This window comes from Paralichthys olivaceus, chromosome 8 (genome assembly GCF_024713975.1).
Source record: "Paralichthys olivaceus isolate ysfri-2021 chromosome 8, ASM2471397v2, whole genome shotgun sequence".
In the NCBI taxonomy this organism is placed as follows: Eukaryota; Metazoa; Chordata; class Actinopteri; order Pleuronectiformes; family Paralichthyidae; genus Paralichthys; species Paralichthys olivaceus.
The window spans coordinates 16,072,316-16,095,935 of record NC_091100.1 but is presented as its reverse complement, the minus strand read 5'-3'; the positions used below and the strand labels follow the sequence as shown (position 1 = coordinate 16,095,935).

The window sequence follows — 23,620 nt, the reverse complement described above, 5'->3', positions numbered from 1 at the left end:
AAAAAAAAAAACTGACAGAAGGCAGCCTGAGAGGATGAGGGAGCCCACATGTTTAATGAGGGAACACAGGACACGTGCTCATTAGATCTATGCACAGTCATGAGAGGACAGTGTGTTAACATCACGGTCATGAATCTACCACGTCTGCCTGCGAGTTAAATACAAATCTCAACAGAGCTCATCAAACATTGATTATCATCGCCCCCTGGTGATCAGAAAGCACAACACCAGGATCCATTAAAAAATTACAGAAACATTAAAGGTAAAAAATAAATAATCCGCTGGCATGGTTAAAATATTAAAGGAAGACATCGCACATGAAAGGTAAAACGAGAGGAAGTTAAAAATTTTGTCGGTGACATTCATACTAACTTTGCATTGGTGGTTCCTATTTGGCAAGAGGAAGAACAGGTTTACTAATTTTCTGCTACAGTAACAGCACGCGCGCACACGCACACACACACAGTGAGGGAACCACTTTAAAACATTCTTAGTTACCAAGTATTAAAACCATGGAAGAGAAAGGGACTTGGCCCAAGGTGTCTTCAAGTTCAGGTATAGCAGCTGAGGTGAGAGGAAGAGTTCGCTAGTAGCTACGTTTAGTTAGAGTGTTCAGTTCATCAATCAATAATCAGGATAGTCTCTTCTCATCTACAAAGGAAGACGCCTGAGAAGAGGGTTCATTTAAGTCGTCGATATGTCGTACCCTTAGATGTGACGCAACTTTTTTATATGATAAAAATCCAGCCTTAATTGATGGAGTCTGGCGATGGTCCTGCTCCCTGATCAGTGCAGATAACTCTTGTTGTACTGGAACGAAGCCATGTGGACGCGATTGCGCAGCCGCTGGACATCCAGGTCCTGGAAGTAGTCGTCCTCGTCATTCTGGATGATTATTTTCTGCAGTTCGCCAATCTCGCGCTCCATCCTGGTACGCAGCTCTCGCTTCATCTTCAGCAGGGCCTGCAATCACATGGGATGAATGGATAGAGTGTTTCTGTTAAGTGGTGCCCATCAAACTTTACAGGGGAGAGTTAAGATGACAGTTAGAGCTGGTATCAACATCTGTCCTGATTTATCCGATCACAAGCTCAGGTCTGAACGAACCCAAACACGTGTCCATGCAAGTTCAGATATTTAAACCTGTGATTAAGAGGCAGAGGTTTAGAACAGAAATGAATCATTCACAGAAGTAGGTGATATTTTCTCAAGTTTACCTTTTCCTGAGCTTTTTTCCGAACCTGGATATCCTGTCGCTCTTGTGCAAGTTTTTCAGCAAGTAGTGAAAACTGAAAGAGAGAAAACACATTTTATCTCACCTGTAATTTATGTGTGTGTGTGTGTGTGTGTGTGTGTGTGTGTGTCTTAAATAAGTATAAGCAGTGTTGAACCCTCAAATAACATTACTTACCTGTACCTAGCTAGCATGATTAATAGCTCTGATTAGCTACAAAGGCTAAGTGTATGACCTCAAATGTTTTACAGCATTTCTCTAATTACTTGCAAGCATGATGCATATGTGAAGGAGTTTATTTTAACTGAAGGAGGCCATCAAGTTATAAAGCTAACAGCATTTCTGAGTTTTGAGTGTCATTTTGGTATGATGAACTTAAGATCAATATAAGTCCTGTTATGTTATATTTAGTATATTTAATTTAATGAATAGACCCTGTTTGCCTTTCACACATGCACAAGACATGTATACAGTACATATATGTTTGTTTGTGTGTATAGTTTATGCAACAACGCACAAGAGTATGCATTACCCTTTAGGCAGAAACTTTACTCATGACAGAGAGTGAAGGAGAATGTTTCTGTAGTGGAATTTTGCAAGAAAAACAACCCTCATGAGGATTTAGGCAACAACAACAATTTTTAATACCACACAATCTTACTAAGCAAGTAAACTAATTTTTTTTAAATCTTTTCCTGCAGAAATGGCACCACGGATCAGCCCCTTTCAGGATGCAATTCAACATGTTATTTCACAGACTGACAAAATCTGCAAATTAGAGGTCCAGTATATTAATGCAGTAAAAGGTGAGGTGGTATCTGCTGTAAATTATCAATAAATAATTATCATTTAAAATCTAAAGAAAAGCTCCAGAGTACATTTCATATGGACTAGAATGCTGCAGTGGTCAGGTTTGGTTTGTTTTGTATTATATAGTAGCATAAGCTCATTGTTAACAAATATAATTAATGGATCTTCCTGTTTTATTGAAAATGTTTTTATTGTTTACAGGACGTGGTATATTTGCAAAGGGTACAATTTGCAAAGGAGACTTTGTTGTACAATATAGGGGGGATATGATAAATGATGCAGAATCCCAGAGAAGGAGAAAACTTTACCACCCCTCATGTGCTGCATTCATGTTTGCCTTCAAGTGGAGAGGGAAAACATGGTGGTAAGACTTAAGAATACCTAAACTACACTCCATATACTATACTAAGTTCTACTAAGTGGGGCTCTGATTTTATCGTGATATATTGAGACATTTGTATTTTTTCTTTTCCAATTTTTCAAGTATTGATGCCTCCAGAGAAGATGGCTCAATTGGGCGACTAGTTAATGATGAACACAGACGTCCTAACTCCAAAATGAAAAAAATTGATGTTAATGGAGTACCCCACCTTTGTTTATTTGCCCTGGATGACATCAAAGAAGGAGAAGAAATCACCTATGATTATGGAGGTGAAGACTGCCCATGGCGAACACAAGTATGTTGCACAGAACACAGTAAATACAATGAGTCAAGTATCACAACATTTTAGTAGAATGAGAAATATGTGGAACTAATTTGGCTGTATTAATATTTGTAATAACCATGTACACGATACATGACCAGGATTGATACAACTTGTTTGGACTTTAGGCTGCAATGCATGAGTGACCACTTATTATCGTGAAAATAACAGGAACATGTAATTACAAACAGGAATCTAATTTACAAAAGTTTTAAGAAGCTATTGAAGGTCAGTTTAGATTATTATAGATACTATGTTACTGAACTGAATGATCCTTTATTAACACTGCATCCTAGCAGGGTTGTCTACAAACCTCTGCTAGCAGCCTGAAGCTGTGCTTTTGATTTATATGTGAAGTAGTGCAGAGTGTCCAAGCTTTTCAATTTCCATTGGATGAATGGAAATGTCATTGATTCTACTGCATTAGCATAGATGCGATTATGATATTACAGGTTTGTCACTTTAGTGACTGCAAGCAATAACTTTGGTTCATTAAGGATCTCAACAATGTTTTTACAATGACATCCCCAGCCAAACCTTTTATCGTATCTGTTTACAGACAACCAGCATCACTGTTCACACCATGGAGCAGGATGACTCTCCTGTCCACTCAGAGAGTCTGATGGATGGTGCCTTTGGGCCAAAGACCACACCTGAAGAGGTAAATTCATATCAATCACTATTTTATCATTGTTTTATCACTCTATGTTCAGAGTTTGTGTAGAAACTGTGTGAACAATTAGGTAAAACTTGTACACACAAGGAAGTGCAATGTTGGGTGTGAGTATTTTCTTTCTTGATAAATTATCACTCTACATTTTGGAGGCACGAGGTCCCCACGGGACACCTTATGACAGTGTGCAAGTACGAACTGTTTTTGAAAAGTTAGATAAAACTGGTCCCCACAATGAACTATAATGTTGTGTGTAAAATGTCCCCATAAAGCCTGTGTTAAGTTGTGTGAACGAGAAAGAGCTTCACTGGTCAGAAGTAATGTAAATTGGTATACAATTACATTTCAAGTCATACATCTTGAAGGTTAGTGTTAGAGGTATATTCATGGTAGATTTCAAACTTCACAGTATTTTCTTTCTTGATAAATTATCACTCTACATTTTGGAGTCACGAGGTCCCCACAACACACCTTCTGACAGTGTGCAAGTACGAACTGTTTTTGAAAAGTTAGATAAAACTGGTCCCCACAATGAACTATAATGTTGTGTGTAAAATGTCCCCACAAAGCATGTTTTATTTAAATTGTGTGAACGAGACAGAGCTTGTCTGGACAGGAAGAAATATTTGAAAATGAATTCAAGCTTCTTTTCTCTGGAGTTTGTTTTATGTTAACAACAGAGTGTATCTCATTTTAGAGGTAAAATCTCAATGGTCAGTCTTTTTGAATGTCAATGTATTATATACATTGAATGGACCGTTAGGTTCTTATGTTTTAATTTCTTGAAATAGTCATACAATTTGTGTTTACAGACGACCAGCATCAAGGTTCACACCATGGAGCAGGATGACTCTGATCCTGTCCACTCAGAGAGTCTGATGGATGGTGCCTTTGGGCCAAAGACCACACCTGAAGAGGTAAATTCATGTTCATCACTATTTTATCATTATTTTGTGACTCTATGTTCAGAGTTTGTGTTGAAACTGTGTGGAAACAATTAAGTAAAACTGGTCCCCACAATGAACTATAATGGTGTGTGTAAAATGTATGAAACATGTTTTTTCTAGATTGTGAATTCAGACTTAGTTTCGCAGAGCAGACACAACTTTGGTCTCAAATATTCCTATATGCACTTTACTATATTATTTTTGTGCATGTGCCTTTATTTACAGATTACAGAGTTCGAAAATGAAACGGAGACTTTTGTACCAAAATTAAGACGGACTAAAAGTATTCTGGTAAGTACTTACTGTGAGTTGACATCAATCACAAATAACTTGCAATAATTAAGTGGATTATAATTTTACATTATATATAATGTAGTCTGTAAAGTATAATAACGTTGCACATCAATTTTTCAAGTTGATGCAAGTTGATAAAATCGTATTTTTTTCAGAACAGTCAAAATATTCTGTTTATTATAATATAAATTGCTAAAATAATCAAATTATGACACAAACTTGCAAAACAGCCAAATGAGATGATTGTTTAATTGATACATCAACACAGATTTTAATTTGGTTCTGTTACTGACTAATTTCTCATCTAACTGTTACAGCTCTACATATTTATAATGTTTTCATTCTTTTTTTTAGATGGAAGACTCAGATCTGGAAGAAGCTGAACTATTTGATTCGTCATCAGAGAGTACAGATGATTACGTACCAGATACCGTTTCCGAAAGTGACAGTGACAGTGATGCTTCAGTTAAGCTAAACTTCAAGAAAACATTTCTGCCTCTTAATGATCCGGATAGCTCAATGGTACCCCCTGTCTGCGATTCCACAACACCAGACAACATGATTTTGGACAGTCACAACATTACACCTGAAACCCCCAGAGCAGTAGAAGAACCCTGTTCAAGTCAGAACATAAACGACATCGTAGTTGTCAGTTCATTTAAAAAAAAAGGTGGGAAGAGAGTTTATGACAAAAAACATTATTGCTTGTATTGCAGTAAGCCTAATTCAAAAATTGCGAGGCATCTAGAGCGTGCACATGAAGAAAAATCAGATGTAGCTAAAGCTCTAAGCTTTCCAAAAGGTTCAAAAGAGAGGAAAAGACACCTGGATTATATTCGCAACAGAGGAAACTTTGCTCACAATGCAGCAGTTATGGAGTCTGGAAAGGGTAAACTAGTGCCATTCAAACGTCCTCCAAAAGAAGTGCAGGCAAATGACTTCATGCACTGTGCATACTGTCAAGGACTGTTCACAAGAAAGGTCTTATGGAGACATATGCGTAGCTGTAAGCTTAGTCCCGGAGTCAACCCCAAGCCAGGAAAGAACTGTGTACAGTCCATGTGTACATACACCGGGACTGTACCTTCAAACATAGGTAAACAACTGTGGCAGGTAATCAGTGCCATGAATCCTGATTCGATCTCACGCATAATAAAAAATGATCGAGTCATTGTTGAAGTTGGGCAGCACCTGTTAAACAAAGGTGGCGCATCAGACAAGAATCAACAGTGTGTACAAGAGAGAATGCGTGAATTGGGAAGGTTGATTTACAATGCTAGGAAAGTCACCACCTTGAAAAATGCTGAAGATCTCATAAATCCAAAGATGTACATGGAGACTGTTAAAGCCGTTAAACACACATGTGGGTATGACAGTGAAACACAAAAGTTCCTCATTCCATCACTAGCAACCAAACTTGGGAATGCCCTTGTTAAAGTGAGCAAGCTCCTAAAAGCTCAAGGTTTAATCTCAAACAACAAAGAACTTGTGAAGAATGCCAGTGAGTTTCAAGAAGTCCATCAGGAAAAGTGGAATGAGATGATCTCAGCTACTGCTTTGAGAAACATCAGGGAAGCAAAGTGGAATGTGCCCTCTCTCATGCCCTTTACCGACGATATCCAAAAAATGCATGCATATCTCAATAAAGAGCAAGACGAGTGGTACAAGTCACTCTCTGAAGATCCCTCTACTAAAGCCTGGATGGAGCTGACAAAGATATCTCTGGCCCAGATCATTCTCTTTAACAGACGCAGGGAAGGAGAGGTGGCGAGCATGCCCTTATCTGCGTTTTTATCAAGAGATACCTCTGATCCTCATACAGATGTGGACTGGGCACTCTCTGAACTGGAAAAAAACCTCTGCAGACACTTCTCAAGGATTGTCATCAGGGGAAAACGGGGTCGCGCAGTTCCAATTCTTCTGACTCCAAATATGTTGCGTGCATTAGAACTCCTGGTGAACCAGAGAGAGGCTTGTGGGGTTCTAAAAGACAATGGGTATATGTTTGCAAGACCAGAAGCCATGACACATTTCCGAGGTTCAGACTGTCTCCGGGGCTTTGCCAACTCTTGTGGTGCAAAGTGTCCCAAGTCACTGACATCTACCAAACTGCGAAAACATGCCGCAACCCTTTCAACTGTGCTGAACATGACCGACACAGAGATGGACCAGCTTGCAAACTTTCTTGGACACGACATAAGAATCCACCGTGAGTTCTATCGACTGCCTGAGAAGACCCTGCAACTTGCCAAGATAAGCAAAGTTCTAATGGCACTAGAGAAAGGAAGATTAGCTGAGTTTCATGGCAAGAACTTGGACGAAATTGGAATAGATCCAAATGGTATGTTATTTTATTTCACTTTTTTGTTTATCATTTATTCATTCGCATGGTTACACTGATGTTTGTGTGACATCCACAGAGAAAGTTCAGGACAGTGATGAGGAAGACAGGAGAACACAGGAGGGAAATTCTTCATCTACTGTTGACGGTATGTAGTGACGCTAAGTTGCTGTCTAATTCATGCCGTTTTACAGATTGTAATAGGCTGATGGTGAAGGGTGAATTATCATTACATTTTCATAGAATGTAAATATACTTAGGCCTGCACATGGACTCGCTCAACAATGTAAAATAATCCACCCTAATTCATATAATTAAACATACTGTAATTCCATGACAGACTTACATTCTAAGCGGATCTGTACTGTGTGAATTTTAATGGTAAATTGATATAGCACTTTTCTATACTTGAATACCACTAAGTGCTTTACAGTTTAGTTTTGTCATTCACCCATTGACACACACATTCATCTCGAAATCATTCGAAAATAAAAATAAACAAACATTATTTATTTATCTTTTTCGTAATATGTAGTTTAAATACATAAATTCAATTCTACACTTTAACGGTTGAATACACTTTTATTAATGAAATTAAATTTTCAATTTTGTATTATCATTATTCTGTAGTACATATATGTCTTTAAAATAAGTGAAATTCTTTTTTTGTTTTTTCATAGAACCACATACAGAGGAGACACTTCCTCATACCGAAAGGGATGAAATGCTGCCACAACCACCCAAGAGACAAAATCCACACTCATCAAATGATGAGGTACCTTCAGAATCCTGCAGAATGAGGCCTTCCTCAAGAGGTGAACTCATGACACTTCTCTTTTATCTTTTGTATGTCAGTAGTGATTATGTATGCTTCTTTTTTTTACATGAATTGTTAGTGTTTAAATTATAGAAATGGCCAAATGTTTTAAAATGTGTCATAGCAGCCATATGGGCACAGAAAAAGAAACAGCACACCTTCAAATCCCTGACCATGTTAAAGCTGTTTATAATTTTATCATTTAAAAATTGTCCCTGGAAAATCCTGATAAAGTTTTACTACTTTTTTTCTTTTATAGCACCACCAGCAGAGGAGTCACTTCCTCCCACTGAGAGGAATGAAATGCAGCCACAACCACCCAAAAAACCGAAACCAGTCAGTACGATGAGGCCTACCTCTAAAGGTAAACGTTTGACATACAGTACCTCTCGTCTTTTTAATGTCAGTATTTATTATGTTTGCTTCTCTCATGGATATGGATTTTCACAGCACACATAAAACTAGAAATTGCCAAATTTGTTAGATAGCAATCATAAAAAAAGACCAGATCAGAGTCTGTTTTCGGTGTTGCCCATTTAAGATGTTGCCACCAATACTTTGTTATTTCAGACCATTGCCGCATAACTGTTGCTGCCCCCATTTAATTTTGTTTTATCTGTATATTCATGCCTGCAATAGTCAGATAGAGGGTTGTTTGCCTGATTCTATAGTCTATTAGGTGCTTAAAGTAGGACTCATACCAGTAACAGTTTTATATAATATAAACAATAGTATAAAAATACAAACAACAACTAGCCCCTATACCAACCACCTGTCCTGGGTACTCACAAATCCATAGTTAGTTAGATTAATGAGTGAATGGGTACATGGATTTATTTATCCAACAGATCCAAAATTTTATAAATAAATTATTTTCTTCATGACAATTTTGAGAAATTGATGTCAGTAAATGTGAGTCCATGTCAGTGACCAGAATTTACAGTTTATTTTTTTATATAACACAGCATGTACAGCTTATACGAAAATTGAATCAAAATCCTCTTTCCCACTGACAATTTCAGGCAGAATGCACAAATCTGTGTTTTCTTGTCAATTTAATTGTATATATTAGTTTTCTTATACTGTAGAAGCTAGTTTATACTGTATAAAACTTGTAACTTTGGATTATAACTTTTACACACTTCAGAGTCCTTGTCATTACAAATTTGTTTTTCTGACCACTTAAAGGTACAACTGCCCAAAAGAAGAAAACACCCTGGAAGCAGACAGAGGTGGAGGCAGTGGAAAGGCACATGAATCGGTTTATCACATCTTGTATTGTTCCAGCAAAGTTTGACTGTGAGAAGTGTATAACAGCTGAACCAGAAGCTCTTAAGGACCGGAGCTGGCAGAATGTGAAATTCTACGTATATAACCGCATTACGGCCAACAAGAGGAAATTTAGTAAATAATGGGAAGATTACCACCTATCTGGTATTGCAGATACTAACTTGGTCTACTGAAAATGTTTATTTACTATGACTAAGGTATTTCATCATTTTTTACTTTATTGTTCTGTTCTGAAGTGCCAATAATAGCCAACATTTTTGTTATTTTAAATTCTAAAATATATATATATTTTTTACTAGAAGAGTTATGTTAAAAGGGAGGATTGGTTAAACTTGAGATTTTATTTGTTTACAAAAAATCCCGTCTTTCCCTAAAACTCAGGTAACTTGAATTTTGTCTTTTATTCGACCAAATATTTTGAAAGTGATTGAATAGCAGTAAGCTGTTGCTCTGTGGTTGGCTGTAATTAAAAATATCTTACAAATTTGACCGAATAAGATTTATTCTTTGTACGGATATAGATAGCTTGTTTGATATGTTAATATTCACTTCAACCACATTACACCAATAGTCCTATCAAATTCTGCTTCATTGTAAGGCGGAGTTCATGAACAGCAAGATATTCTGTGCAAAGTGATGCTTTGCATCCCTATCACCATTTACAGGCCTCATGTTATATCTCTACATTATCTATCAACAACTGAGCCAAGATTGATTTTTCTTTTTTGTTTTAGACTTTATTAGTTTTAAACAACAGCTCTAACAAATGTAATAATGGAAGGACTGACAGTATCAGTAATAATGTATATAATAATGCTTTATTGAAGCAAGGTCCCCATCAGTCTTATAGCAAGTTGTGTGAGTCATGCAAATGATATGTAAATAAGGTCCCCATCAGCCATACCTACCCGTTTTTTCTTAGGTCCCCATTTTGCACAGTCAAAACACTACTTCATAAATTTAGATATTTTAAGTTGTGTATGTACTAACAGAGCTATGTTTAGTGTCGCTGATTTTTTTCATACCTCTACAACCTCTAGAAAGGGTGGTCCCCACAGATGATGATAAAAAGTGCAGGCCCCACAGACCATGGAAACCTCTGTGTGTGTGTGTGTGTGTGTGTGTGTGTGTGTGTGTGTGTGTGTGTGTGTGTGTGTGTGTGTGTGTGTGTGTGTGTGTGTGTGTGTGTGTGTGTGTGTGTGTGTGTGTGTGTCCTACTTGGTCCTTGTAGTAGTTCTCCATAGACTTGATGTGGTCCTGGTGTTGTCTCTGGTGTTCTAGCCGCTGCTCCCTGGCATAGGCTCTCTGTTCCCTCAACCGGACTTTCTGTACCTCTAAACCCTCGTCGAACAGCTTCCGAAACATCTAAACACACACACACAACCACACGTGTCATCATGACATCCAACCCACACATTGTCTGTAATTCAATTTTTAACATAAGCATCACTTTTCTTCTAAAAAGTACAGGGTACTTTTTTCATGGGAATAAAAGGTTCCTGCAGACCATTGTTGCTCTAGAGGGGATTTATTTAGGTATCTTTAGCGCTGCAAGCCCCACCCAAAAGGTTCCTGTACTTCAGTAAAGTACTGCTTCCCTAGCAAGAACGTTTTGGGGGTAACACGAGTTCATGCAAAGGTTCCTAGTTCTTTAGGAAATGCATTTGACATTGAGCTCTGGAATTGACTGAAATTGAATGAAAAGATTCTTCTCTGATAAAACGTAACAGTCAGTTGTGTAACAAAGATAAGAATATCCCTCGCTCCCCACCCTCTCCTCCTTGGTGCGTGCCCTCATCAGACGAGCGCGGTGTTGGACGTGGTAGTCGCTGTGGTACTTCTTGGCGCGGGCGATCTGCTGTCTCTGTTCTCTCAGTCTGTTTTGTGTCGACTTCTGCTGCTGGATACGTTCTTTGAAATCCGTCTGGAAGACAAACATTTCCTCCTGTAACTGAACTGAGCGGCTTGAATACTGAACCATACAAAAGTGTTTTGCTCTTTGAACAACATATAAGAGTATAAAGGTGAATGTGCATTGATGCGTTGACTCTCACCAGACGCCTTTTGTGGTCCTGTTCTTTGCGGACAATCTCCACCAGCAGGTCGTGTTTCCTCTGTGCTTCCTCCACCTGGAAGAGAGGGGTCCATTTACATACATATTCAGCTCATATTACAGGGGAGAGATGGGCTACGGTCAGTGTTGTTGCGACCGGTCACGTCAGCCTTCCCACCTGGCTGGAGAGTTTGCTTTGACGCTGGTGGCTATGGGAGGACGACATGGCGTGGAGTCTGTCCACCTGCTGCATCTGCTGCTCCCACATCCTGCCCAGAGCGTGAGGAGAAACGTGAAGGTGGGGCAACTCCTCCACGAGCACAGGGAGGAGTTCATTCTCCTTGACTTTCACTGGAGAGAGACAGAACACAGAATATTAACATTATAATAACTACACACTCATATCGGATTACTGTTCTTTTCTTGCTTGTTACAGCATGAAGACTTTTCTGAGAAGTCCAGCTCTGTGAAGAACTATAATAGAATGATGAAAGTCATCGCACTCTCCCCGAGATGGGTAAAGACGATATTCTGTGCTCTGAGGTTTCTCCAACACAGTTCAGACGGCCTGGTGAGTCTGATCTCCACTGTCATCTGTGCTTTACAGGTACATGTGATGCTTGTTGCACATTTTCTTAGAAATGATAGTTTAATGTGCACAAGAGTTTCATTATCAGCATTTCACCAGCTTAATTAACGTCAGGCAAATAATAAGCACAGAGCAGAAGCTGTATACAGGAAACAAACAATTGATTCATAGGCAGCTAATGGTTTGAGCAAAAGGTTTTCATGTTTTTAAATCAAGATCTACAGCGGGACATCCACACAAGAAGCATTTTTAAGTCCATACCACAAAGATGTCAAATGATTTGAATCTCTATGGAGCTTTTTTCCTATTTTTATTCAAGAGTGTGGTCTTTCAGTTTGAGAGCATGACTTGTTGAATTTATGTTCACATTGTGTATTACTTACTTACTTCATCAAAACCATGCCCTTGCACTCAAATATTCCATTTGCATTTAAATTTGCTCTGCTTCTGCTCAAACTGTGTGCTTGCACTCAGATATATTGTTGCTCGCACAGATTTGCTCTTAAACTGAAAGACCACGCTCTTGAACAAAGATAGGAAAAAAACTCCATAAATCTCCCATTGTGTATTTACTATGAGCTTATAGTTATTGATTGATATCTCCTACAACATAGACAGTGGCAGTTTTCTTCTATATGCTCTTCACGGAACTACACTATTTTTTTATTTTTCTAAAGTTCCTGATTAAGATGAAGAAAGTTTGTCTGGCTGTTAATGTAGTAAGCTAGTATATATCATGTGTTTTTATTTTATATTGGAGAACTGAGGAATTGAAAAAGATATGAATCACATGAATCACAACATAGTTTCAGATGTGCCTTGAGGTAGATCAACATTATGCAGTCAGAGATCTTTGATGATTAAAAATTGCTGGAGACTTTTACCTTAAGCCCAAAGTGAAAACATTAAATTTGCTGATACACAACACAAAGAGGAGTAGATAGCAAGGCTGCTAAGAAGATATGGTGAGTTGTGCTGTGGAGATTTGAATATAGCAAAAGTATTGTGTCATAGTGGTTTTAATGAGCCATAATTCTGCAGTGCTATATACAGACCTACATGTCAGAGAGTCCATGAATGAATACATGACAATGATAACATATAGGAAAACAGACCTGTGCTAAAGGGTCTCATGGTAAATAAACAAGTCTTAACTTACTTGAAGGAGTTTTCCTGGGGGCTTCCTGCCTTGTCCGTCCTGTTTGTGTGTTTCGATGTGACTTGTGCTGGGTCTTCACTCTAGCTGGAGACAGTCTGGGGGCTTGGGAAACATCTCTGAGTAAGGCCTCTCGGTACTCGCGCTCCTACAAACACCCAAACACTCATTGACATAATGTATTCCCCATCTGATTAAATCAAACAGCCCTCTGGAGGTGTGTGGGAATTTATTGTCAGCAACACATTTAAATATTTTCTTCCAAGCTGAAGTCTTTGTTGGTCGAGTTAATATCTTTGGATTGTTACTTTTTAATGTCAAAGCAGCAGTTTAAATGTGGGTTTAAATGGTGTTTACAGGTTTCAGTCACAAACCAAACAATGAAGTACAATTTCTCATTTTAAGTTCAAGTTGAGTATTGAGGAAATGTTTTCTAAATGTATACATTGGTTTTGTTGTAATGCATATTTTTCTTTTGTGTTGAACTGAAGTTTTCTGTAAATACATTTTTGGATAATCTGCTTGTTCACGTTTATCTTGTTAGAGCCACTCACTGTACAAGCACATGGGCAGCTAATATTCCAAAGCTGTGCTTCAGTGACCTAAACAGTGGGAGGGGATAAGAATTCCCTATCGCACTCATACTATCAGATTTCATACAAATGACTTACAGCTTCCTGAGCTTTGAGGCGTGCCTTGTCCAGATCTGCCTGTTCTTTGTCTTCATATCTTTTTAACTCTTCCTCATAGGCCTTTTTCTCCAGATACTAAAAGAAAGAGACTCGTTTACTGTAATGTTCCAAGCATATGAGGATAGAGCAGAACATTATTTAACATGATCTTATTTGTTAGCATTAGATGATGGTGTAAGAACAAGCATTACTGTTGAAAATGAGCAGGAATATACAAAACATATTGATGTAAGTATGAAGGTAATATGCGGTTAACTCTGTACAAATTACATAAAACAAACATATTCAGTTGAGGTACTTGGGAACTTTGACATTTAAATCTGTAGATTATATAAAAGGATCATTTAAAAGAAAACAATGAAAGAATCAAGGATGGTAATGTTTTAACCTTGCTATGTTTTCTGTGCTCTCTTTGTCTTGAATGATCCGGAGCTGAGAGGTTTGTCTGTCTCCCGTCATCCAGGCTCAAGGCCTCTACCATCGCATTTTCTAACTGTCCCTGCAGGGAGCGACGGGCCCGAGGTGGAGAGGGCGACAAGGAGCGTGTGCTTTGCGTGGATTCAACATCAGGTGTACCTGAAACTAATAAGTGTTACAATTGAATTGCATGACATTTGAAATTATTAAATTATTATAATGAAACATTTTGAAACAGGTCTTTACAAAGGACCATACAATACAAATACCTGCAAGCTCATTCCCATGCACTTTTGAAATTAATAGATAAAAAAACAATATTAAAACTTGTGGCATGCTTAAATTAAAACAACATGGCATTAGGCCATTATTTATACCCATGTGTTGTCTGGGAGTCTTCCGACACTCCATGATGCTGTCGCTGTGATGAGACTGCTTGTCCTCCTCTCTGACCTCACTGGACTCTCCACTTTCTTCCAGAACACGTTTGAGCATCTACAAGAAGAAGAATTAAACCACAACATGCAGTTGCAACATTAAATGAGTACAGTGGATCTTCTGATGGTTCTTAAGTCCATGACATGATGCAATCAGTTACAAAAACACACCTCATCGAGTTCTTCGAGTCGATGAGACAGTTTTTCAGATATGTGATGCAGTTCCTCTTCTGCTTTCCTATTCCTCTGTCTGCGATTAGAAAGAGGTTCCTTGAAACCCTCCTCAGACTGGTTACTGCTCGGGCAGATGATATAGGCAGCACATAGCAGAGATGGTTAGACACTCAGAAAGCGACCAATGCAACATTGTCCTCAAACCCATCAAATAATAATTTCTCTGATATTCCATTCCTTATTTCAAACAACATCTTTTACCTGATGTTCGTCCCTTCACTGTGATTTATTCTTCTGCCTTGTAATCTTCGTGTATAGCTCAGATCCTCATCTTCAGTGTCTGGTGGTGAAGGGGTGGTTGGTGCCATCTCATCCTGCAGGGTGAGGAAGAGCACATCTGGCTGGGTGCGGAATAAAACCCTCCTGGGGCCTCCATTAGTTGTCTGAGATTAAAAAAATTTGACTAATTAAGTAATTTGCCAAACACGAAGTAACAAGAAATATAACATTTAAAGAGGGAAAGGAAGTGAATGCCCTTCGTCTGAATTGTGTGATGTGTACACAGAACATCCAGCAGTGTCCACAATGTGGCTGTGAAAGCTTCTTACGCTCTTACCTCGAGTGTCTCCCCCTCCACTTCTGTCCTGGTTCTTTGTTGACTCGACAAAGACTTCTCACTCAAAGCTGGAAATAGAGCAAAACGTGACATCAACAAATAAGGGTTGGTTTATGATCTCTCAGAACTCATTCTTAAGTCGTGCTTCCCGAACATGCTGGAAATCAAGTGCCTGTACTTGTTCAGGACAGACACTGGTGAACGAGGGGGGGAGATGAAATATTGTTTAAATACATGGATAAAAGCAGGTTTTCAGACTCACTTATCACCTCCCCACTGGCAGCAAGTTCCTACATGAAGTGCATGTGAATGTTGTCTGTTTCAGAACATTAAAGAAATGATCGGACTCATACCCACCCCCAGTTCAACATTAGGTGTGAGGTGTCAGGGGGAGAGTTTTCCCCCTGACACTGTCCAACCCTCCAACTTGCAGTTTTACAAGGAGTATAAATCCTACTTAAGTGTCAGTTCACAGTTCTGGGGAATTTTCATTGGCAGATTAAAAGCACAACATGCTAACTGCACTGTCAGCAACCACCAGCAGGTTTTTTAATCCTGTCATCTGTAATGCTTTAAAATGAAACAGTTAAACTACTTGATCATTTGTTATTATTAACACAGTGAAGGTACATGCATTTGACTCACCAGGTGACTGGCAAAGAGAAGGAGACTGTAGTCCATTGTTGACCACGGTCTCAGCTCTCGGTTTAGTGATCTGAATGAAAAGCATAGTGAGCGAGTTAGAGGAATAGAGAGAGAAAGGTTACTGCAACGAACATAAACTAACTCAATAAAGTCTATTTTCTAAAATATAGTTATCCATTAATAGATCACCAGGGACCAGATGACACTTTTGGTGATAGGTTCAGGAACATGCAGGTTGCTTTAACAGAAGAGAAAGAATCTTCTGTAAGTCCTGAGTTTGCTCTCTGTCGCGGTTTATGTATAATAAAATAATGAGCTACAGAGGCAGGCTGTCGTTAAGTCGTTTGTGTTCAAGCAGCCACACAACACCACGCTCTGGTGCATGTCAGAGCCTGAGGTTCTTCCTGGCTTCAGCCATAAAAGTGATTCTTACCTTCAAGTGTGTTTGTGCTAGAAAATAACAGTTTTCCTTCAAATGACAAATTTACTTTGAATCACTAACGTTGGTTTTTGATTCTACCAACAGGCTTAAACGATCACTGAACTTTGTTAAGACTAAACTTATCACTTCATTATTAAAAATCCAGATGTTTCCCACAAGCTCGCCTTCACATACTTCAATAGTACATCAGGCAAGAATTGAAAAATAATGTGCCTGTTTTCAGTGTGTAGCAGAAAGAAGAAAACTAAAAAAGACAGAATGGCCCTTGATTCCTCAACAGGAAAAGGAGGGGTGAGCGAGATGATAAGTTGGACACACCTGTGAGCCAGAAAGGAGAGGGAAAGTCAAACAAAGGCAGCATGGAGTGGAAGCATGTGAAGTAAGGAGGAAAAAAAAAGATAAACTAGTTTCTGGACAGTTAGGCCAAGAACCGGCTGGTTTTGTTTTCCACCATCATCCTGGACCATTAAGCAAAGAAGCTGATCCCTGGAGCCTGTAGTGGATTTTAAAAACCCATCTAACCTGCCTGGATTGGACTGGATCCCTTCTTTCCTGGATGAACCATACAAGCTAAGTCTCCCTATTGAAACTCTCCTGGCTCCACTTAATCCCTTTGCCTTCACCCTCATCTTCCCTCTAGCTGGAGATTTAAGAACCACCTAAAAAATACACATTTTCCCACTTTACTCTTTCATTGGACCCTAACTCCCTTCTCCAACAACCCCACCCCACAGAATTCGGACTATACTCACCATAAACGTATGCTACAAGTGAACTATTTCTAATTTAGTGTGCTGTTTGCTAACTACCATTAGGTTTCTGTTGCTTAAAGATATGATATGCAACAAATTCTTAATCTAAAAATGTGAATACATTCACTCATTCCTGAACTTGAAGACTTGCTCCTGAGTGATGACAGGTAGATTCTCATAGACAGTGGCGGTGAAGACAACTCCCATGGTCCCACGCTGCTTCACGATGATATCAAACTTGGTCTTTTGTTATTGTTTTGATTGAGAGACCTCTAGCAGCTAGAGTTCTGTAATGTTGGTTTAATGTTTTGGTTCAGATCAGGGTTTGCTTTATAGGCACATTAAAGAATGTAAACAATATTCGTTTTAGAAATAGTTGTATTAAAGTATAAACAAGCCCATTTACAGTACAGCATAGAAATCTGTTTGTTTCTAATGGTTCAGCACATATTTAAAAGAACTGAATCTCTGTCATTTAAGTACTTCCTTGTTTTGGCCATTTTGAATGAGTCAGCATGTGTCACGTGTGTGTCAAACACAGCCTTGCATTGTTGTCACTGCAGTAAAATACTGTATCTCATTACTACTAAAACACTGGTAGGTTTGCATGACCTTTCAAACTGCAAGAAAATAACAAGCAAATTAACTACAAAACTATTCAATATCATCACTATTTACAATGAGCCTACCTCTGTAGTGTCGGGAGCAGCTTCTTGCTCTGTTAGTCCGAGGCTCGGCCCAGCTGCTTTTGGGGGCTGAGTGTGCGTGTGTGGGTCTGTGTCAGGTCTGTGGGGAGTGTTGCTCTGGGTGGGGGGCTGCAGAGCAATGGCTAAGTGCCACGGTTCAGTCAGTAGAGCATCCTGGTCATCCAGAGGCCCAGAGGTGGTGATTGGGTCTGAGGTTTGAGGAGGGATAGCCAGTCCTTGCAGAAGCATAAATCAGAAAGATTAATTGAAAGAGTTATTAGAATTTGTAAATACGAATACTAATGTATAAAAATACTGCTCAAAAACAGAGTCACTGTCATTGGCAGAGGTATAGATGGTTAATTTTTGTGGGTCTCACCTTCTTGTTTTCCTGTAAATGTGCGGGCAGAGACGCCCAGCCCAATGAGCTCACTAGTTGAGCCCATCTCCTCACCATTCCAGGAATGGAGGGAATGTTTGCTGGACTGGGCAGCAGACCTGGATGATAAAGGAAAATATGATATGCCACAGGTTGACATGTGTTTCTCAGGGAATAATTCATGGCCCTTGATGAATAAAATCAGGCGTGGCTCTCATGAGTACCTTTCAAACCATTTCAAGATTATTTTGTTTTCTTTCCTTTTGTATCTATAAGTAAGTGAGAGAGCAAGAAGTTTCACGCTAATTTCACAGCAAATTTTGACCCCATGCAGACACAACTGTTATTTACATATTAAATCTAAAATATAGAAATATACATAGATGGTTTTATATTTCATTTCCTTTAACAGTAGGAATAACAGCACTGCCACAGCCTGCACTCAAACCAATAAAGAAAAATTAAACCACAATGAGGTGTGAGGACATCCCTCTTTGACAGCTACCTATGAGCATCTTAATATTTACACTGCAGAAGTTATGTAGCTTAGCTGACTGTGTCAACAGGACACTCAGCCCGGATCTACAGAGCACTGAAGCCAATTGACACGGTCAGAGTCATGTGGGGGAAACATGACTGTCAAAAGGTTTTGGTATCTAGTGAAGCTCAACGCAAACAGAACAGCTGGTATTCTTTTACTTTAAGATATAATTTTTAGTATGGGTGTAACAGAGCACATTTTCAGAATTTTCACCAGGAAGATATTCATAGACATTCTTGGACACATAAACCCCCCAAGCACTGAAGCTGTCAGAGCAAAAAACGGGATAAGTTCCTTTGTGCCCATATACTAAGATAATGAGATATCTGAAATTCTTTACTGCAGAGGAAAATGTGGATTTCACATTTAAAGCAGCAGCAGCAGCACTGGTGTGTTTGGGATAAACAGTAGAACTGCATACTTGGCATGAGCTGTGACAACCACTATATCACAACAAAGAAAGTATTAGTGTCACTAGTGTGTAATAAAAAAGTGAAACTCAAATTTTATAAAGAGAAACAAAAATAAAGAAGATATACAGTATTGTTAACACTGTTTACACTAATAATCTCTTAGGAGCTCTGTCAAAATCACTATAGCTATCACCTTGATTTATAATGTAAAATGTTTTAATTTATCTTGTGAACATAGGACTTTCATAAGTGTTTCATTAAGTCATCCTGTGTTTTGTAGTATTTGCATGCAGTGCATCTAGAAGAAGCTCTTACTCTCCAGTGGAAGACAATGATGCTTCATCTCTTTTAGTCTCCTTGAGATCTGTGCCATTGCAGTTTGTTGAGTCCTTTTCACTGGGGACATCCTCATTGAGACCGTTACTCAGTTCCTCTGAAAATAAAGGAGGAAGACAATTAAAGAAAATCCCAACGAATGACAAAAGAAACCAATAAGTGACGAAATAACAGCCATACACTTGTGGGAAAATGTATGAATTAAAAAGAATAAAAGATAAACCTCAAGCTCACCCAAAAAAGTCTGATTGAGACCTGAGTTCATGTTTAAGTCTTTCAAAAAAAAAAGTGAACTAGGACAAATACAGTAAGTATTAACCAAACTAAACACTGAATGCAGAAATGACACTTTTTGTAATTTGACTCTGAAATGTGAAATCACATGGTAAAAGTGACAAACAGGCCACTGCTTCTCTTGAACTCCAGTTTCAGTATGCCACATTCAGCCTTTTACAAACACAGCATTTGTAAATGCCGACAGTCATCAACTACTAATTGCTACTTGGCACCGATCTGAGGGACAGGCTATTAAACAAAGACACACTCAGTTCCTCTTAATGAAGAAGGCTGACTGTTCCCTAGAAAGTCCTGCACCAGCTGGCCTTATACTGGGATTAAGACCCATTACGTCCAGTTCATGCTGGAGGACAGACAGGCAGGCAATCTCACTTCAACAGGGACTTCTGTCCTTACTCAAGAAGAGGGAGAAGTGGCAGTTTCAGGCAAACTGAGGACAAAGGCTAGATGATGTTGATAATTGCGTATCAACGGTGTACGGAAAGTTTTTAAATGTTTAGATGATTGAAACTGTTTTATCAGTTCTGGTGTTTGAACATCTGTTTCTTAAAATAATGAGCTATTTTGTTGTAAATGTGTTTTGTTAGGTAATTAGAATGAACAGAGCATCAGCTATGAGTTTCTAAAAGCAAAAAAACTTACTAAAAAATAATTTACAAACAATTCGAAAGGATTATGGTGTTTTTAAAATATGTGATTAAAAATAAGTGTTCTACTTTTTGCACAAAACACTTACATTTTATGTGTAATAATTGCAAATATTGGATCTTCAAAAAAACCTTTTTTAAAACATGCATATCATCTATTGAGTTGACAAGAGGAAAGTGAAAAATGATTCTGCCTACCACCATTCTGTGACTCCACACTTATCTCCTCGTTGAGATATTCCAGGAGGCCATCAAAGATTTCCAGGAGGTTCTTGATTGACTCTTTTTCTCCTCTGACAACATTTTCTCCTGTGAACCAACAGCCATTGTCAACATTATACTCAGTGCTCATCAGTTTTATTGTTAAAGCAAAGAGGAAAGAGCAATCTGCCATGCATCTCTAAAGTTTCAAGTTGATAGTAAAAGTTATGTAGTTATAGTAGTAAATCATAGTGAAGCTTACGCATGCATTTATATATATATATATATATATATATATGCTTTTATACAGACATTTAGAGTTGTTGTGGTTACAAATGAAAGGTGTACCTGTAATGTGTGAGAGGCTGATCTGAAGGTAATCCAGAGACAATGAATCAATCATAGACTGAACATTATGGACGTCATCCTCTTGACTGCATGTTTCTGCAATGTAATCTAAACACACAAATGTGAATAAAATTAAAAATGTACGCATGAGACCACAGAAACATTAAAATACACAAACAGTGCTGAGAAACAAGCATTTACATAAACTTCTCTGAGCTCTTTCCTATCTCGTGATAGCGTGTTCAACAGTCTTAAGAAGAATTCTCTACATACTAAGCGCATAGCTTACAGCTTGTTAATCTTCAATGTTTGTGCTGTAGCTTAATGATTGTAATTTAAATGCCTTTCCTTACAGGTTTAAACTCACAAGTTTAAGAACAGACTTTAGATAATAGTTATAACAAAGTTATTGTAATGATTAGTTACTCTGATGATTATTTAATATATTAATTGCAAGTATGATGTCAACTGCTGGTTTTGTAAAGGTAACATTTTTATCACAAAGTTGTGCAACAATATGTCACACTCCTCAACGTTACTGTGATTAATAGGCTGAAACACTTGACGACACCAAGGCACAATTTAAGATATTATTTTCATTACAACAACAGAGCTCACTATGTAACTTTGTTTAGATGAGTGCTATACAAATAGTTATTATTATATTATTTGAGAGGCTGAAGAAAAAACTAACTAAACTTTAAGTAGTTACATTAGGGCTGGGCAATAAAGTAATTAAATAACTATCGCAATATAATATTCACCTATTGCAGAATAACCAATATATAATGTATATGTTAGCAAGGTGGGGAGGCATAAAACATCATTGATAGACCTCAGATTTGTAAAGTGACTTGATCTTACCTGGAACTTTCTCCCCCAAGATGTTCTCATACAGAGTGATGAAAACATTTGCATCACACTCCGTCAGTGACCTCAGCCTCAGGTTTAAGTGACACTTGCTGAACAGATCATTTGCCACATCAACCCAATCTGTGAACAAGAAGGAAATAAGATTCATGTCCATCTTTATACAGAAGGTCTCAGTTAGATATCTAAAATGTACCCCCCCAAGTGATCATATAGATTCATGAATCCTACATCTTCTTTGCGATTTCTCTTGGTTCGGTCACTGGTTATTTATTCACATCCAGGTTCAGCAGCTCCTCTAGAGTGTAAACTATAATCCAGTCATGTTTGCCCATCCGCGGCAAACTTGCCTTGGAGAGCGGGGAGTAACATCACACACATCAACACAGCGCTCCAGCAGCTAACACCGACACACACCCTGTCTGTGATGAATTAAACCAGTGGCTTTGGAAACCACACGATAGAACAACACACAAACTTGAAGTCACCGACCACTCTGAAGTCGTCCCTGCCTCCACTGACTGTAACTTTACCGGTTTGCTGAACTCAAAAGTAGCTAGCTATTGATGCTAATGCGGTGTGTTTACTAACGGACACATGATCAGAAAACGGTAACAGTTGAGCTGTAGTCACCGAAACAACATTATCTGTAAAGTAAAAACTCTTTTAGAAGCTGCCCGGCTCAGCGACAGCAGGAAACTTAGCGTAGACCGGGTATCTAGCGTTAGCCGGGGGGTAAACTTAGCGTTACGTGTCGTTAGCTCTTCCCGGACAAGGAGCACTCAGCCTGGGCAGCCTTACCTCTCTCTCCCTCCTGGGTTCCCATGAAACAGCTGTCGACTGGAGGAACACAGCACATAAACAACTGACCGGCTCAGAGACGAGTCTGTAATCACTCAGAGTCGCGGGTGGCTGGCTGTGGTGTTGTGGTTTTCGGTTAAAGAGAGAAGGAACCATCGGCTCGGTTCAAACTCAAGTCTTGTCTGATTGGGCGTTTCGCTCGTTCTTTGTTTCCGGAAGTGTCCCGCGATGTGGGCGTACCGCCATCTGGTGGTGACCGTGCTGAAGTGCAGGCAATAATCCAAGATAAATGCAGCATGTGCTGCTGCATTCAACTCAGATAACTCACGAGACCACACAGACACACTTTAACTGCTTCGTGGTAAATATATATGATGTGAACTTACATTTCATCCATATATCATAGGTGTTTTTGATTCAGAGGTTTAAAGATTATTTATCTATCCACCCACACATCCACCTCCTCTATCCCTCTATCCACCCAATTACCCATCCATCTATCCATCCATCCATTACTCATCTTTTACTGACTATGCCAGGACCCCAGACCCCTGAGGGGCTTCTAAAGCTCCAGGCTATATGTGTGTCTATCAGTTTGTGCTATTTTACTTTTAGAATGAAGACAATAACAGCTCTTCCAGAGCTACTGTGGTGAAAAAGTAAGAACTGTTCACAAAGCTCAGGAGCAGTATAAATTATTTACAAGATTGTCCTATTCTTGTATTTGATAACACTTAAATTGAACAGGGGCATTATAAAGTAATGATATAAACTGTAAGGGTTTTACTTAAGTTATAGATTCAGGGTCTATCTAAACTCAAAAACACGCTTCTTGGTGTATGAGGTGTAGGGTTTCCATTGACTGTCCCAACTTGCCTCCTGTTGCTGCCAACAGTTTTTACTTAGATTTCTTCAGTTCTGATTCTATGATTAAACATCACAATTTAGGTAGAGAAAGAATTAAGCTTCTTCATTAACTTGATACTGCAATTCATGGGTGGTGTAATTTTTGGTCACA

The 23,620-nt window shown here is 38.7% G+C and overlaps 2 protein-coding genes across 5 annotated transcripts; one reads left to right on the top strand and one right to left on the bottom strand.

The window, feature by feature from the left end:
* Positions 1-27: 27 nt before the first annotated feature.
* LOC109644304 (centrosomal protein of 95 kDa) lies at positions 28-22,828 on the bottom strand. Of its 4 annotated transcripts, none has more exons than XM_069530353.1 (21): positions 22,603-22,828; positions 21,796-21,924; positions 20,932-21,039; positions 20,581-20,691; positions 19,418-19,535; positions 18,149-18,267; positions 17,773-18,005; positions 15,890-15,959; positions 15,245-15,312; positions 14,890-15,071; positions 14,626-14,749; positions 14,395-14,512; positions 13,989-14,182; positions 13,580-13,675; positions 12,912-13,056; positions 11,342-11,514; positions 11,165-11,239; positions 10,882-11,034; positions 10,329-10,475; positions 1,218-1,289; positions 28-963 (listed from the first exon to the last, which is right to left on the bottom strand). In XM_069530353.1, the coding sequence occupies exons 1-21, from the start codon at positions 22,658-22,660 to the stop codon at positions 787-789; spliced, it is 2,670 nt and encodes an 889-aa protein (XP_069386454.1). In that variant the 5' UTR covers positions 22,661-22,828; the 3' UTR covers positions 28-786. The 4 variants fall into 4 exon arrangements, with proteins under 4 accessions (XP_069386454.1, XP_069386453.1, XP_069386455.1 ...); XM_069530352.1 differs by having other exon boundaries at positions 13,989-14,176; positions 22,603-22,805; XM_069530354.1 differs by having other exon boundaries at positions 14,890-15,002; positions 22,603-22,805.
* On the top strand, positions 1,240-9,599 carry LOC138411177 (uncharacterized). The gene is made up of 11 exons (XM_069530351.1): positions 1,240-2,040; positions 2,246-2,408; positions 2,529-2,721; positions 3,308-3,409; positions 4,234-4,338; positions 4,594-4,659; positions 5,017-7,003; positions 7,083-7,151; positions 7,684-7,818; positions 8,080-8,184; positions 9,009-9,599. The coding sequence occupies exons 1-11, from the start codon at positions 1,938-1,940 to the stop codon at positions 9,230-9,232; spliced, it is 3,252 nt and encodes a 1,083-aa protein (XP_069386452.1). The 5' UTR covers positions 1,240-1,937; the 3' UTR covers positions 9,233-9,599.
* Positions 22,829-23,620: the final 792 nt, after the last annotated feature.

Coding starts and splice junctions, on each gene's coding strand:
- LOC138411177 (XM_069530351.1), top strand. CDS start 1,938: ATGGCACCACGGATCAGCCCCTTTCAGGATGCAATTCAACATGTTATT. Junction 2,409..2,528: donor TGGAGAGGGAAAACATGGTG/GTAAGACTTAAG, acceptor CAATTTTTCAAG/TATTGATGCCTCCAGAGAAG. Junction 4,339..4,593: donor CAAAGACCACACCTGAAGAG/GTAAATTCATGT, acceptor CTTTATTTACAG/ATTACAGAGTTCGAAAATGA.
- LOC109644304 (XM_069530353.1), bottom strand. CDS start 22,660: ATGTGCTGTGTTCCTCCAGTCGACAGCTGTTTCATGGGAACCCAGGAG. Junction 14,513..14,625: donor GACTCGAAGAACTCGATGAG/GTGTGTTTTTGT, acceptor TTCTTCTTGTAG/ATGCTCAAACGTGTTCTGGA. Junction 13,676..13,988: donor AGCACAGAAAACATAGCAAG/GTTAAAACATTA, acceptor TCTTTCTTTTAG/TATCTGGAGAAAAAGGCCTA.